At 38.8% G+C, this 17,064-nt stretch overlaps 1 protein-coding gene across 22 annotated transcripts in view; it reads right to left on the bottom strand.

Annotated features, from left to right (window-relative positions):
- Window positions 1-17,064, bottom strand: part of KMT2C (lysine methyltransferase 2C) — a 287,946-nt gene that overhangs the window by 100,733 nt on the left and 170,149 nt on the right. For all 22 annotated transcript variants that reach the window (XR_006298642.1, XR_006298641.1, XM_043589991.1 and 19 more), the window contains 5 exons: window positions 9,927-10,096; window positions 9,317-9,468; window positions 8,132-8,245; window positions 7,280-7,357; window positions 3,916-4,628 (listed from right to left, as the gene is read on the bottom strand). Coding sequence is in view for 20 of the 22 variants with exons in the window: in XM_043589991.1 (XP_043445926.1) it covers window positions 3,916-4,628; window positions 7,280-7,357; window positions 8,132-8,245; window positions 9,317-9,468; window positions 9,927-10,096 (1,227 nt within the window). In the remaining 2 variants the exon portion in view is untranslated. The remainder of the gene's footprint in view (window positions 1-3,915; window positions 4,629-7,279; window positions 7,358-8,131; window positions 8,246-9,316; window positions 9,469-9,926; window positions 10,097-17,064) is intronic.

The following is a 17,064-nucleotide window of genomic DNA, read 5'->3' on the forward strand; positions in this document are numbered from 1 at the left end:
AGAGCATTTCTTGTGTTTCATGCGTAACAATAACAATGAGGAGCCCCTGTCTCTCTCTAATTCAGGACTCTACTTCCAAGGGTAAGGAGAAAGACGCCAGTCAGAGGCCATTTTAACGGGCAGGGTGGGGTCATCACACCGACATGGCTGTAAAGCTCCCCAGGAAATTAACAACATGCAGTGAGGCCAGTAACCACTTTTCTAAACCTCAGGCCCAAAGTGAATATACCTATGAAGACACTGAGAACTGAAACACTAAAATATATGTAAATGAATAATTTCGATAAAGGATGAAGGAAAGAAAAGCCAACTGGTTCACTGGACAATTTCTATGAAACCACTTCCAACTGGCTTCCTGTCAGTGTTCCACCAATTTCCTTCTCCTAACTACCTACCATGTCTGTAATTCTTCCTCCTTTGTGAAATCCTGTGTCTTAAATGAGGAAGAAAACAAAAAAGAAAAAACTTTTTCTACCCACAACCATATAAATATAAAGAATATAAATAAAAAAGAATATAAAGAATATAAATCTTCCACATGAAAGCCACAATACAAACTCTAAACTTCAATTAATCTCATCTAAAGGTAAAATAATCCTGTGTAGATTCCATGTTCTGTGCCCTGACATCTCAGATGCAGAATAGTGATTTATATATATATCCATCCATACTCCAAGTATCACTACACACATACTCTTATCTATATGCCACATATGTGTACATACAGGAGTATATATGTGTACATACATATGGGGTATGTATTGTTCATCTAATACATGTTGGGAATACACAGTGATTTGTTGCTACAACAAATGCTTGTTTGTTTTTTACAAATGGTTTTTATGATCTGTTTTAAAATGTGTCCTATGGGCAACTGGAGGATGCAGAATATTTCTTCCGTCCTTAAAATCAGTGAAAGTATAGCACCATTTGTAATTTATCAATCTTAAACTCAGATGGGATTTCTTTTTAAAGTTAGCTCCTTCTGGAACTAAAATTTTCCTGTTTTTATAAATGCTTTTCCTTGCGTTGTCCAATAAGGTGTCCACTAGCCATGAGGCTAGTAAGTAAGCACTTCTAATGTACTTGGTTGGAAACCAGATTTTGAACACTGAGCGAGACAAGTGAATGTAAAATATCCCATTAATAATTTTTATACAGATGAAATGCTAAAATATTTTTAATACGTTAAGTTAAATAAAACATTAAAATTTATTTTATCTGCTTATTTTTAATTCTTAAGTGGACTACTAGAAGTTTTAAAAGTAGATACACGAGGCTTGCATTATATTTCTATTGCATAGCACTGGCTTACCCTTCTACTGACGAACTCCTTTCTCCAGAAAACATTTAATAATCCAATCATTAGCTGTCACATCAAATTTTAAAGCTTTCACATTTTCTGCTTCTAATTATTCATTTAATTTCTCAGGAAATTCTTAGAAAAGCTCACATAAGGTTAGAAAACCGTTAAGATAAACATAATGGTCTGACCACTGTGACACAGAATTTAACTAATGAAATGTGCAGTTCTTTGGTTAGGATAGCCTCCACTATGCTGGTAAAGACCAGAGTTGATGACACTCAACAAAATATGGAAAAATGCTAGTGATGTTATGAAAACACAGCTGGACACCAAAGAATCTTGCTTGTGTCACCAGCACTGCCATGAACCTGCATCTCACTTCACAGCCAATCCCCACTGCCAACAATATACAAAGTAAACACTAAATAAAACCAAAGATACAACACAGGAATGCTTGATACCAAAGACATTCACGTAACAGTACGATGGGCTTCAGGATTTCCAACACAAGGATACACACCGGAATATTCCCTCGAAGTTAGGATGGCAGTACCTCAGCAATGATAAAAAATTAAGGAGCTATCTTGTTCTAGCCAAAGCATCCTCCCGACAAAAACAGTAGTACCTTAGCAAGCTAAGAATCACCAAGTGAAGGCTGTTTGCTCTACAATGAAAACCAAGCTAATGGGGAGGTTAAACCCTCCCACAAACTGCTTGTGAGATTAGCAGCAAATTAGGAGCAGTCATGAGACAAGGGCAACTCTACAGAAAGCAGAATACCACCAGAACTGGGGACTGAGAGAGAATACGGCAGAAGCAATAGCAAGTATGAACATATGGGTCATATGAAATGGGATAAACCTGCAAGACAGTCTCACACACACACACAACCACACTCAGACTCACATGCACATAGATTGTGGAATACAAGTCAACAGAAAATAAACCTCATGGTTTCTCAGTTGGAACAGAAGTCTACAAAAAAGGAGAAACAGAGTAAAATTTGACAGGAATATTTATGATGCGATATCCTTAAAGAACATAAATATTTGAATCAAAGTTCAATTTGAGGCTCAAATCTTCATTGCTCAAGTCTTTTCAGAGCCCAAACTACATAATTATTACGTAACAATTATTTAAAAAGAAGACAAGAAGAGAGTAAGGAAGAGGAGAACTGGTTTCAGAAGAAAAACCTCTCTTAGCAGAACATGACAGAAAATACTCGGACAAAGCCACATACGGGGTGGGGTGTCTTAGTTTACTGGGCATATCTTCGCCACAGAGAAACAGTTCAGTCCCACAGGGCAATTACTTTGCCTTGGGTGCGCAAGTTGCTGTCTTTAGAAACTAAAATACATCTGGAATTTGTTTAAGGGAGACTGATTCTCCCATTGAAATAAAATTCTATTTTTCTACTTGTCTTAGGACTCCAAAACTGGATGATCAAGATGGAGAGGATACTACTCCTACAAAGTCCAGCTGTAACTGTTGGAAGCAATTCAAATCGCAAGACCGGAAACTTCAGGCTACCATTGTGACTAAGCACTTTTGCACCGTTTGATATCTTGCCACTTTGCAGCAGCTTCAGAAAAGAGACATTTTGTAGATTAAATAAATCTGAGCTACAGTGTCTTCGCTTTGCCTTGTGGTTAGTGGTTCACTTATATACACTTAAAAAGAACTGGAGTTTACCCTTAAAGGGTAGAATCCACACTGCTTAAAAGTCATGGGAAGAGCTCCCCATACTTCCTAAAGATCAACACTGCACTTCTCCAAGATTTTTCCATGAAAACAACTGAAGCCCTAACTTGGGGTGGGGGTGGGGGTGGGGGGTGAGGAGACCCACAAAAAAAACTTAGCAATTAACCGAAAAATCAAAACGAGGAATTCCCACCAGGAAAAATTCCCTCAGTAAATTATGATGCTTAAGCAGTTAGAAATAAGACAAAGAAGAATATCAATGAACAAATACAGTAGAGGGGGAAACATAAAGGTTATTTAGAGTATACCTAATGTTTTACTGGGTCTTTTTTTTAGACTCTCTCATCACCATGGCACAGAATTTAAGAAGACTTTTAAGTGCTTTCTATTAGAAACTATAATCAAATAGGTTGCATCTGTATGTCCCAACTAAGTGGAAACTCTGAATATGATCGCTTCAAGTTTAATAAAGTAGGCTTCATTAACAGCTTCTAAGGAAAAAAAAAAAAAAAAAAAAAAAAAATGGCCAGGGCACCTGGTGGCTCAGTCGGTTGAGCGTCCAACTTCAGGTCCGGTCATGATCTTGCCATTCATGGGTTCAAGCCCCGCGTCCGGCTCTGTGCTGACAGCTCGGAGCCTGGAGCCTGCTTTGGATTCTGTCTCCCTCTCTCTCTGCCCCCCTCGCCCACCATGGCCCTCTGTCTCCCTCTCTCTCTCTCAAAAGTTACAGTAATAAAAACATTAAAAAAATTTTTTTTAATAGCCGAAACACTTCAGGATCAGCATTACATCTAAGTTCTACCTGAAAATAGGAAAAAACTACCCTCCAAACCCAAGCTCCACATACGCCTTATTGTATACAATTGATCCACCATATTTTCCTGCCAGTATCATTAAAATCACCCTACCTGTTTGGACCGAGGTCTACCAGGAGAAAATTTTCTTTTGGTAATAGCTGGTTTACCCATGCCAATTTTTGGAGTGACTGAGATGTAAGTCGTTGGCATAATGTTTCCAACAGAAGCACTGAGGGTTGATGGGTAGCTATGCAGTGTGTCCTGGGAAGGCAAGTCTGAAGAGAGTGGAGAGGAAGACGCATTTGCCTTGCTTACGCCTGCCGCTGACGAAAATGACAACTCTGTCTCCGATGGTAATTTTACAGATTTGTCTTCCTGGCATAAACCATCTTTCACACAACTCTCAACTACAGGGGCCATTTCAAAGTCCATAAACACAGCGGAAGATTCAGAACTTTCTTTCTGTTCCATCGCTTCTGGTACCCTTTCGACAGCCAAATGTTCCTTAGAACATAAAGAAATACTTTCCTCACACGGGGACCTTAGGGCCTCTGGGGGACCAGTGGCAGATTCAATGGACAATTTCAGAGGCCGTGATTCTTCTGCGGATGCCAGCATTTTGGGTTCCTCTAGCTGCAGATCCTCGTGCTGCACAGTGATCTGGTGTGTAAGGACGTCAACGTTTTCTGTCACTTCCATTTTGTTTTCATTTTGATTTTCATCACAAATATGCGTCACTTTAGAAGACATTTCCATTTTTTCACTATCAGCTTCTTGAGAAATCTGATTTTCCAATGCAGGATTCATTTTGTCTTGGGAGGATTCTATAAAATTTGGAATATTTATGTTAACGTACTTATAAATGTAAATTTTTCTAACTATGAGTAGACGTAAGACATTAATGTCTATAGCTTTATGGCTTAAAAATGATAGGCATGGGCAGTAAAAGGAGAGAGAGGGGAGACAAAGGGTTTCCAAAGCACACTTATGCTTAAACCCTGAATTAAATCAGAAGGTATTTTTCAAGAAAAACAATTATTAAGTTAATTCATTAAGGCCAAAAGACACCAGGATTTATGGATTAGAACTGGTCACAGATCAGGCCAGAAAACTTACAAAAATATCACCTTAATAGGATCCCCAGAGTTTTAGTTAACTTCTGGTAAAAATATTAAAATAGAATTTCTAATATAATTCTATTAAACATAAATGATGTTTTACAATTTGAACAGTCTCAAAAAGATTCACAATTTGGTAGATTAAGTTATACTCATTTTGCAGCCAAATAAATGAGGCTCGTTGATCTTACATGAGGTACCCAAGTAAATAAGTGCCTAGAATATAAAGGTATTTTGCAATACTGGGCCCTCAGATGTAAACAAAGCTTCTGCAGTCTCAAATGAGTAATGATCACAGATAGAAAAGACTTATTTTGCTTATTAGCTGCACCTGCCAACATACACATTTTTTAATATAATCTTTGCTCATCATCGATAATCAAACACTCAAAAGAAAATATACTGTCAAAGCTAAGCAAGTCAATAAACATAATTATATATCAGAAATATCTGAAGTCACTAGCTGACAAATTTTAAATCAGGACGCTAGTGTGCTAACTAAGCCTTTAACCCAAACTTGCCTGAAAATAAAGTCAGAGACCCAGTTTACACGAGTCCTAAATGGCTCTATACAGTAAGATCACTGGATAAAAACCACTTATTTCAAATACTATCTAGGTAATTTCTAAGTTACATTAATTGAGATATTAATTTCCTTGTTTACTATTCACTATGGTGACTGTGCTTTATCTTCTGACATCAAAAGGAAATCCTACTCCTTATTTCTACTCCCTGAAAGACTACAGTTCAGGATAAAGGAAAAATCATCAAATAACAGATCTGATCACACCAAATATTTTTACACACAAAAATGCTTCAAAAATACTTAACAATTTAAAAAACGATAAAAAAAGATTTTTAAGGGGCGCCTGGGTGGCGCAGTCGGTTAAGCGTCCCACTTCAGCCAGGTCACGATCTCGCGACCCGTGAGTTCGAGCCCCGCGTCGGGCTCTGGGCTGATGGCTCAGAGCCTGGAACCTGCTTCCGATTCTGTGTCTCCCTCTCTCTCTGCCCCTCCCCCATTCATGCTCTGTCTCTCTCTGTCCCAAAAATAAAGAAATGTTGGGAAAAAAAAAAAAGATTTTTAAAACAAAATTACATATAAATAATGGGAGGACACTTAGGGGTTTAAGACCATAGTACCATCATTTGAGTGACTTCATGGAAAACCTCATCCTAAATGCTACACGAAGCCTAAACTATGGCTGATGAAAGTCCACCCCAAGTGTCCCTGACAAAGAAGAAAACACGCAACACACATACAGATCCCCACCATATTCTTTCTGTTCTGTCCTAGGCAAGAAATATTAAGATAAAAATGTAAACATTCTTAGGGTGCATGGGTGGCTCAGTCAGTTAAGTGTCTGACTTCAGCTCAGGTCATGATCTCAGGGTTTGTGAGTTTTGAGTCCTGCATCAGGCTCTCTGCTGTCAGCGCAAAACCCGCTGCAGATCCTCTGTCCCCCTGTCTGTCCCTCCCCAGCTTTTGCTCCCCATGCACAGGCTCTCTCTCAAAAATAAACACTTTAAAAAAAAAAAATTTAAACATGCTCGATATCCCAAGCAATTCTATTATGCTCCACCACTAGTCTTATTTGAGGATTTTAACTTGCTTAATAATGAACATTTGATTTAGAAGCTCTACAGAGAATATAACCTCCTTTAGAAATCTACTGCCAATAAGGGGCACCTGGCTGGTTCAGTTGGTTAAGCATCTGACTCTCATGATTCGTGAGTTCGAGCCCTGTGTCAGGCTCTGTACTATCGCTTCTCGGCCTTTTGGCTAAGATCAAGTGCAGGCTCTGTACTGACAGCTCAGAGCCCGGAGCCTGCTTCGGATTCTGTGTCTCCCTCTCTCTCGGACCCTCCCCCGCTCACGCTTTCTCTCTCTCTCTCTCTCTCAAACATAAATAAACATTAAAAACAAAAATCTACTGCCAATTCTTTTTAATTTTTTTCATGTTTATTTCTGAGAGAGAGACAGAGAGAGAGACAGAGAGAGACAGAAAATGAATATGAGCGGGGGAGGAGCAGGGAGAGAAGGAGACACAGAATCTGAAACAGGCTCCAGGCTCTGAGCTGTCAGCACAGAGCCCGACGTGGGGCTCGAACTCATGGACTGCGAGATCATGACCTGAGCTTAACCGACTGAGCCACCCAGGCACCCCAACTGCCAATTCTTTTTAAGAGAAGGATCATTTAACTAAAAGATTTCATTACTGTAATGTATATACACCAATAGTAAACAATTCTTTGGGATACTTCATTTGAAAAATTAACTTGATAATGACCCAAATCTGCATAGCAGTCATAAAAATATTATGTTGTAACTCAATCAAAGTAGAAAGTATGCTTACCAGAAATGAGAAGATCATGTGTGTCGAGACTTTCTGGTGAATTACTCTTCAGCTGCTCTTCTGTATGGATGTGAACTGCTGTAATGACACATTTATGGAATCTCTAGCAAGCAGTCAAAATTTGTGTAACACTGCTACCTCGATAGTAATTTCAGGAAGATTTTTATTCCACTGCCAAATGCCAATTATCAGTATAAACACCAAACATACTACTTAGTAGTAAGTAGGGTATGATGATGAAATCAGGAAACTGATGATGCACTATGACAAGATTATTACAGATAGCTTTGTCTTATTTTTTTTTACTTTACATCTTATGTAATTATACCTTTTAATGAAAGTTGTTAAACATAAAACTCAATCCCCCCCAAAAATCTGAGGCTTTTTATGTACATAATCTATATAACATAAAATTTCACATAAAATCCCAGACTGTCAGATGAGCCCAAGATTAAACTTAATAAGTAGTTTTCCCCCAACCTCGTCTCTCATTAATTCTAGATTCTCTAGTAATAGCTATTATCAATCTTGTAAAAAGCTTTATTAAAATATCATGGAAATAACTGAAATGCCCTCAACAGAACCACTGAGACCATCTGAAACAATAATTTTTCATTATCCCAGCACGAAACATCTCACAATCAGTAATGCTCTGGTTACTAAGTAAGTCCCTTTTCCTATTAATTTCTAATGTTATTTGACTAGAAAACTCCTCTCTAAAACAATTTCCTAAATGACTACACTCGTAGCTCATTCTTATTTAGTAAAGTTTTAGTGTATGCTCACATATTCAACGTACATATACATTTTCTTCAGAAAATAAATTATATCCATTACCGAAAACATTCTTACCATCTGGAACAATTCCAGGTGTGGACTCCTGACCATTGATGTCTTCGTTAACTACTTGCTCCGGAAATACCATATGGTCTTCAGGTCCTTCAACTTCCATTTCATTATTACAATCTTAAGAGAAAATTATTTATTCTTCAGCTTAAATTTTCCCTGATTTTTTAACTACATAAATTATGACTTTCCTATGTGAGAGTAAATTACCACCCAAAATGCCATAAATTCTTCCCCACGCTTTAAGTTTTTCAACCAAATACATATCTACATTTTACATGTTAATGAAAAAAACATGGAAACTATGAATTAAAAGGTTACTGGCACTTTATTATTTTAAAAGGATATTGCACAACTGTATACTGATGGCATCTTAGCAAAAAAACATTAATAACTAAGCTGCATCTACTTAAACTTCTCATAGAGGATAAAATAGGACTTTATAAAAGTCACCGTATCGATGAAAGTGAAAAATGGTCTGGTAAGCAGATCTGTTTTCTTTACCACCAAAAAACTCGTTATTATGTTTACAACCAACAACAGTATACTACTAAAATTACCTAAGCAATTATTTTGATCTGGGGATCAAAATATATGAATTAACATTTAAGAAGGACATTACAAAACTAAAACTTGTGGGGTGCTTGGGTGGCTCAATCAGTTAAGTGTCCAACTCTTGATTTCAGCTCAGGTCACGATCTCACAGTTCGTGAGTTAGAGCCCCACATAGGGCTCTGCACTGAAAGCTCGGAGCCTGCTCAGGATTCTGCCTGTCTGTCTGTCTCTCTACCCCTCCCCTGCTTGCTCTGTATCTCTCAAAATAAATATAAACTTAAAAAACAAAAACCACTAAACTAAACCTTGGAGTGAAATAATCCCAGGTTATAAAGTACGAACTAGGTCATATTGCCAAACACTGACAACTTCTGTTGGCTCCAAGAGCACAGCTGGAGTAAGGCACACCGGTCCTAGAATTCGACTATTAGGAAAAGGGCTGGAAAATAGCTAGATTTGCTGTCAGCCATCAGATTCAGAGATGACCCAAATCACCTGCACATTTAAATTAAAGGTTGAGAAATTAAGAATAAGATGGGATCTGATACACAGGATTCCCTCATCATTACTAAAATAATGCATCGGTGACTGGTTGGCACAGTATCGTTAAAAAGAAACAAAAATTCTCAAGTTTACCTGTAGTGACTTCGGCCATCTCCACTTCATCACCTGGCTGTAAGGGGTCCATTTCAGCAGCTAAGTGTTTACAATACATGCAGATATACTCTTCTTTGAACTGAGACTCCAGCTCGTGATCTGTTGGTTTGTCACATTCTAAGTGAACCCATCTGCAGTGATAAATATATTTAAATAAAACTTTCTAATTTAAAGACAAGTTACTATCTTGGAAAAAAAAAGAGGCAATTGGTGAAAACTGGGTATAGGAAGGGTTAAGGGTAATAGAAGAGAGGTTGTAGGGGTTGGCAACTGGTGAAGGTTCTAGAAAAGGAACTGGCATTTTTAGATGTCATTCAAAGGTGTTCACATGTTTTTACTTCCATATCTTTAAGCTATTTCCTCCTTACTTTTCCCTCTCAATGCTCATTTCAGGTCTTTCGCCCATTCCCTTCCTTCTGCCTTCCAGACTCATAAATATGTAATTTCATTTCATCTTTAACAGTACTCAATACTAAAAGGATTACTGGAGTGATAAAAGCTTGGAGCTCAAAGATACATGACAGCACAAATGATCGCGTGGATAGAAGAACTGACAAAACACTTCAGTGGGAGAACTGTGTCTTCTTACCTCTTGCACATATTACAGTGAAGCATGTCTTTCTGCAATTCTGGATGGTAGCACTTCCCACAGAAAGGACATAAGTTATCCTGTTGTTGGTAACAACTGTCACATACCAAGCAATTGTGGTGCCACTGAGAACTAGATCGTGTGCCACACTCTACACATATTCTGCAATTCTAAACACCAGAAAAAATGAAAACAAAAACAGTTTGTTATGCATTTGTATTGCAGTTCTGGTGCGAACCTTTTTGAAATCAATGAAAGATTCGTACATTATACATTAAGCTTTAATTTTCTTGACACTCGTTTAGGATGTATGTTTTTGAAAAGGCAGTGTGTTTTTGAACATCTGAGGAGACATCATTCAATTTGCACTAAAACCTCCAGGAAAACATAAATAGGGGCTAGAGACATCCAAGAAAGCATAAACAGGGAAGGAGGAAAACCAAGAACATAGCAACCGAAACTTCAAAAAAAAACAAAAAACAAAACAAAACAAAAAAACCTATCCCCGAATCAGGAGGCAGCTTCTGTGAACTAAGTGTTCGACTCCGTGCTGGGAAAACACACCGGTACTTCATCTGCCTGTCGGTGGCTCAGGGACTAAAAACAAGAATTCGCACGAAAGAACTATCATGACCCACTCCAAATGACCTGGAGTCCGAAAGTGTGAACGTAATCTCTCCACATCAAAATCCAATTACGGCTTCTCACATTTTCAAACAGGAAGCCCTATCCTTACCGAAGCAGGACTGGTTACAGAGCGCAAGGCCTGCCAAACTCTCTCCTGCACCTTTAGCCAACTCGTCTCAAAATCCTGGGCACACAGCTGATAAATTGTGAGTTCTCGTTATCCACCCCAATTTTCAATCTAAGACACCAGGAAAAAAAGGAATTGTACTTTCTGAGCTGCTGAGTATGAAAGATTTGCCGATCAAAAAAAGAGAAACTAGCATGAACCACCAATTCGCTAAAGTCTTACAGTTTTAAAACAAATATCCTCATAAATATTGAGGCAAAAATCCTGAATAAAATATGAGCAAATGGAGATTACACTAGATATGCAAGAATGGTTAAATATTAGAAAATCTATTAATAAAATCTGACATATTATTAGGTCTGAAAAGAAAAAATAAATGACTGCATTTCAACAGATGCTGAAGAAAACCTTTGGGAAAAAAGTAAAGCCTTAAACAAAACAACAAAAAAAAAGAGAGAGAGGGAGAGGGAGAGGGAGAGGGAGAGAGAGAGAGAGAGAGAGAGAGAGAAGAAAACTTCTTCAGAAAAGATGAGTATTTTCTAAATGTGATATACATACATATCCCGATCCTAAAGCCAGCATTTTATTTAAGTGGAGAACCCTAGAGGCATTCCCACCAAGGTCAGGAAGAAAGCAAGGATGCCACCTACCTCCACTACTATCTAATTAACCTGGTTCTGAAGCCAATGTAAACCATGAAACAAATGAAAACAACAGGAAAAGAAACAAAACTATCCCTGGATGACAAGATAGCACTTGGAAAATCCTAGAGAATCAATCATAAATTCAATAAAAGAACGTAACAAAGTAAGATATACAATTTTGGGTTCAAGACGTAAGAATTAACATATTCACGTGTACATAATTTATAAATAATGAATTTACACCAGTGACTCCAGTTCTGACCCCTCCCACTGAATTCTTGCTTTCTCCCATTCATTTTGTATCTGTATTCTTCTCTCGTCCCAACAACACCAACACATTTACTCAACGGCTCAAATAAACAAACCTACCTCGGCTTGCTCTCAGTAACAGATTTTATTCCCTTTTTCTTATTTTTTTAAAAATATATAGGATATTAACATACTTTCAAAAGTCAAAGTTATACAAAAAGTTCTACTCAGAACTGTCATTTATAATTATACATGTGTGAGTACACATTTATTTGTATACGTGTGTGTGTGTTTACACACGATGTATTTCCTGTCCCATCTGCTGAAAAGACAAAGAAACAAACACACCCGTAGCAATGAGCACATCTCGCACCCACTTTCCACCAAAGGAACCGGACCCACTTATGGAAAAGTGGGCTGATTCCCCGGGCGGAGCAGGAAGGTGTACGATGAGCTTGGGACACCTTGTTATGCCAAAGTGTAATGGAAGTATTCAAATAAATGGTGAGGACATGTCACAAAACAATAGAAGCCAGCCTGAAGAGGCCACCAAGGGCAAATATGGGACAATCTGAGTGTAAAATGAATTAGGTAAAGAACTATAAATTACTGAAAATAATGGAAATTTCTCAATGTTGACAATAAACAAATAATTGTGGCATGTAATAAAAGGGAGAGTTCTTGCTTCTAGTAGAGTGCAGAGGGCTGACTGGTAAATGCCAAGAAATGCTAGGGCTACAAAAGCATCCCTTTAAAACCAACAGGTAAAAATGCATCGAACAAGGGTTCCTAAGGTCTTGGAGGAAATATCATAAAAATGCTCTTGGGAGCAAGATATTCACATGGTCTTAACTATCTTCTCATATGTTTTATTACATCGAGAGAAAAAACAAACAAACAGTGAATAAGTTTGACAGCAGCTTAACCAAATTATCAGAATTCACGTCACCTATGAGGGTGAGATAAGCACCACGTGCCTCTAGCAGGGATACCCCGAGAAGGGCACATCGTCACTTATACAGTCATCTGACCAAGAACACGTGACTATCTAATTATGAAGAAGTATTAGACAAAGGCAAAATGAGACAAGTTCTATTCGGAGGAAAAAAAAAAAAAACAAAAACAGGTATATGGGGAAAAACTCTAGTCTTCAAAAATGTCAATATCGGAAAGACAGAGAAGGGCTTAGGAAAACTTCCAGATTAAAAGAGTCAAACAGAGAACTAAACAGAATACCTCACCCTAGACCAGATCTTGGAACCTGCATGGGAGGGGGCGAATGCTATATGGGATGTTAGATCAAGTGACAAAATTGAAATATGGATGAGATTAGACGAAAATACTTACACTGATATAAACATATGAAATTGGTAGCCTGTGCTGTGATTCCGTAAGAATATCCCTACTGCGAGGAAATACACATTGAAGTGTTTAAGGGTAAAGGGGGAACGGTATATATAACTTAACCCTCAAACAGTTCAGGGCAAAAAAAGAGTTGGGGGAAGGAGAAGAAAGAAAGAGGGTGCACAATGATACTGAAATCCTAACAACGGTAAATCTTGGGAAATGGCATATGGGTGTTTTTATTTTTCCAACTTCTAAAGTTTGAAATTATTTCAAAATAATTTTTAAAAATGCATGACGTGTCAACACACAAGCATTCCTGACAGAGAAACTAGAAAAAGAACCTACCCGACAATGACTGGTAGACAGTAAAGTTCCTAAAAAGACCACCCCCGTCTTCAGAGCCCCCCATCTTCAGTGTGAGCAGCCTCACTAGTCTGCCCCCTCCCGAAAGGCAGACCTCGAACCTGCAGCACAGTGCCTGACATACAGCAGGCCTCCCAATGTTAAATAAACGAATGAATTATGACGAAAGACTATAGACATCTATGGAAACATTTGACAGTTGAGAAAGAGGATCATTCTCTCAAGCTGCACAGTGGGTACGACTTCCTGTGGAAAAACTCCACGATGATTATTTGGGTACTTAATTCAGGCATTACATGGCACTTTACAGGCAGCACCTCGCTAAATCCAACACCACTGTGAGGGAAGTTCCATTCACATTCTCTAGGGGAGAAAGACTGGCTTAAGGAAGTAAAACACTTTGCCAAAGATCCTGTATTTAGTCACTAGAAGAGTGGGGCTGACTCCCAGGCCTCATCTTTTACCCACGTTGTAATACCTCCACAGAGCAGAATTAAAACAAAACTATGTATTCTCAGCAAGATTATACATGATTCAGTCACTGTGAAAGAGCATGGCAGACTATTATAGACGGCAAATCAGGAAGAGAGCAAGCAAGACAAAGATAAAAGAGAACAGCGGCAAGAAATACACCCAGACTTCTGAAGACATTTTTCAAGATAATGAAAAGCACAGCAAAGATGATAATGTTTCCTTACTTTAAGAAGGAAACAAAATTATCTAGATGTTACTGAAGATTATTTAAGAGACCGTAAAGATGGCAAATGTAAAGAGAAAAAGAAAGAAAAAAGGCAAAGTTAACCAACACTTCCTTAGACCTTTTCTTTGGCCAGACTAGAGACGGACCGTGGTCAGCGTGTTCCAGGTAACACTAATTAATGTAGAACCGCAATCAGATACAGTCTCAAAACAACTTATTCCAAGTAACTGACAAAAACGAAGATCCCAAAGCTCTTAGTAAAAAAAGGATTTTAATTAAGTGAATGTCTTAAAAGAAAAAAAAAAAAAAGGAAAAGTTTTCTTCTGTGATACCACAAACGGGGGGGTGGGGGGGGGAGTTTCCACAACATAACAAAGAAAAAGTTATAAAACAAAGTAATACCAAAACAACTTCTTGTGAGTCTAAAGGCAACAACTGTCTCTTTCAGATATGCAGGATTTCAGAAAAATGACTATTCCATAACCAAGAATCCAAACAACTGGGGGCTAAATGAGACTGGAATTTATAAAGAAACGACATTTTTTGCAAGGGAAACGTGACAACGTTTACAGTCTTAATATAAGACAAAGAAAAGAAAGGAAGGAAAATTTCTCACTTCTTCATTTTCAGTGATAAGTGGGAGAAGAAAACATTTATACTTTCAACATCTATAACTCAGCATTCATAAAATAAGATTCTTAATTGCAAATTATTGCAGGAAATAAAAGGAACAGAAAAACAGAAAGGAAATCAAAAGAACCAATTTGTCTTAAAATAGCCAAGCATCTCAATAGCAACCATTAATCTCAATAGTTAAGTCTATTAAACCTTTCAAAGAATACTTTTAAAATGACACAAAATAAAAAGCTGTGAAAAGATACATTCAACTGGCAAACTAAAGCCCTATAAGGCCATATGGCCAGGCAAACAAAAGTAGCTGGTTCCTTGCATTCACCCCCTCCAAAAAAAAGGCATTACACAATAGAGTAGCTTTACACTGATAAAAAGCACAACGTATCAACACTGACCTGACCCACTTGCTACAGAACAACGACAAAATATTACTTTTGTTTATAAAAGAAAAAGTAAACTACAAAGAAAAACTGATAAGAAAAACCGCAGCGGTCAATTTTATGTACATCCTGATATGTTGTGGAATCAACTAGTCAAACAACAAAAAGGACTTTGTATGAATTAATAAACACAAATACTACACCTTAAAGTCACTCTTTGTGAAAAAGAAAACTACACCGGTTAATTATTGGATCAAATACAATTAGAGCAGAAATTTACATGCTTAAGTATGACTTAAAAATAGATACAGTGATTAGTTCAGATGTACACAGAGACAGTAACAAATACAACAAATTCGAGTGCAGCCAAAGCTATAATCGAAGGTAAATGTATAGTCTTAAATGTACTTTTTCTCCTTAGAAAAGTAAAGAAAACGAATTATGAATTCAACTATCTATTTCGGAAAACAAAAAAGGCAAGTAAAGGTACGTAAAGATGAAAGCATAAACATACAAATCTGCCGACAGCAGGTTTTTTTTTCTGTGGCCCAGTAATCAAGACGAGAAAACACGCGAACCCAGGAAAGCGCGGGCCCTGCAGACAGGAAGGAACCGGAATTGCCGAGAGGCCGCCAACTGCAGCCCCACCTGGTCGGCCCCCAGGCCCCGCCTTCCGGGAGCCACACCGGAGGGCAGTTACCGCTGATCTCCGTCCCCAGGGAAGAGGCCCCTCTCCTCCTATCCCCACCCTCGGGCGGCGGCCCGCAACTCACCGCCCACCGCCCTGGAAGCGGGAGACGGCCGCAAGTTCCAGGTGGCCCAGACCTGCGGTGGGCGGGGCCTTGGCGCAGGTGCTCGGCTTCCTCCGCGCTCCCCCACCCCCTCACCCAATCCTCGGGTCCTACAGGTGAGCTCGCTCCCCTTTCCAAGGCTTTCCTGTGACAGCAAACGACCTCCCACCCCTGCTGGGCCAGCACACCTTTCCAGCTTCTAGAGGCAGCCTCAGGCTGGTTCCACCTCACAGCCTGCAGGCCAGCAGCCCAGGAAGCCTCCACCTGGAGCCTGACCCCTCCCCTCGGATTCCGGGGCCGTTTCAGCCACCCACCCACGCCGCCCCTCTGAACGCCGCTAGGCTGAAGTCGAGACAGAGACAAACCCGGCGGTCCAGAGAAGGGCCGTGCTCGGGTAACGGGAGCGCGTTTCTGTACCGAGGGGGCAAGAAAGTGAGGGCGTAGGTAGACCACAGATGCAGTCCTAGAGGGCTGTTTTCTGAAAATTTGGAATTTTTCATAGAAATGCTAACCAAAAAAAATTTAACTGACCTCCTAGGGTCACACAATGCAGAATGCAGATTTTAATACCTGCATTTAGCTTTTGTATTTATCAAGTGCGTCAAAAGTGTGTGAAAGATGCAAGATTTTACACGGTACAATTATGGCAAGAATGAGCTGTGCAGACAGCACAGGGCGCCACAGAGCCAGCAGAGAGGGTTCCTGTCTGCATATACATCGACTGGCTACAGTTAAAGGGCAAACAACACACCAGTAACTTAAAATGAGGAACTTCTGTTCCCTATTTTAGAAATAATTGGATTGGTACCCCATTTAGTACAGATTTCAACTGTACCACAACGGTGCACTCATGAACAAAAGGCTATAGTTACACCGACACTTCATTACATCTACTGTTGAAGGGCTGCTTGTTGGCACTTCGAGGTCTGATTATTCTGAGCTAGTAAACATGGTCAGGACATTATCAATACTATTTTTATACAAATACAAAAGGCATTCTCTGTATCAACGTTATTAAAGCCAGAGGAAAAGCTTACACACTGAACTGAGCATGAGAAAATATCTTTCTTTTAAACCCAATCCTGGCAATTTAGTTTCAAAGCAAAATTGTATGTCAGATTAAATATTTACTTTATACTAGTTTTTTTAAAAGGCAGTGTACATATTGAAGATAAAAAGAAAGTTTACGCCTAGCTTCATGTCCGTTCTATAAAATTGAGATAATAATAAAAACTCAACCTGGGGGATGTATAGAGATGGCCTATGGATCTAAAGTC

The sequence above is a fragment of the Prionailurus bengalensis genome, chromosome A2, assembly GCF_016509475.1.
Source record: "Prionailurus bengalensis isolate Pbe53 chromosome A2, Fcat_Pben_1.1_paternal_pri, whole genome shotgun sequence".
Lineage (NCBI taxonomy): Eukaryota > Metazoa > Chordata > Mammalia > Carnivora > Felidae > Prionailurus > Prionailurus bengalensis.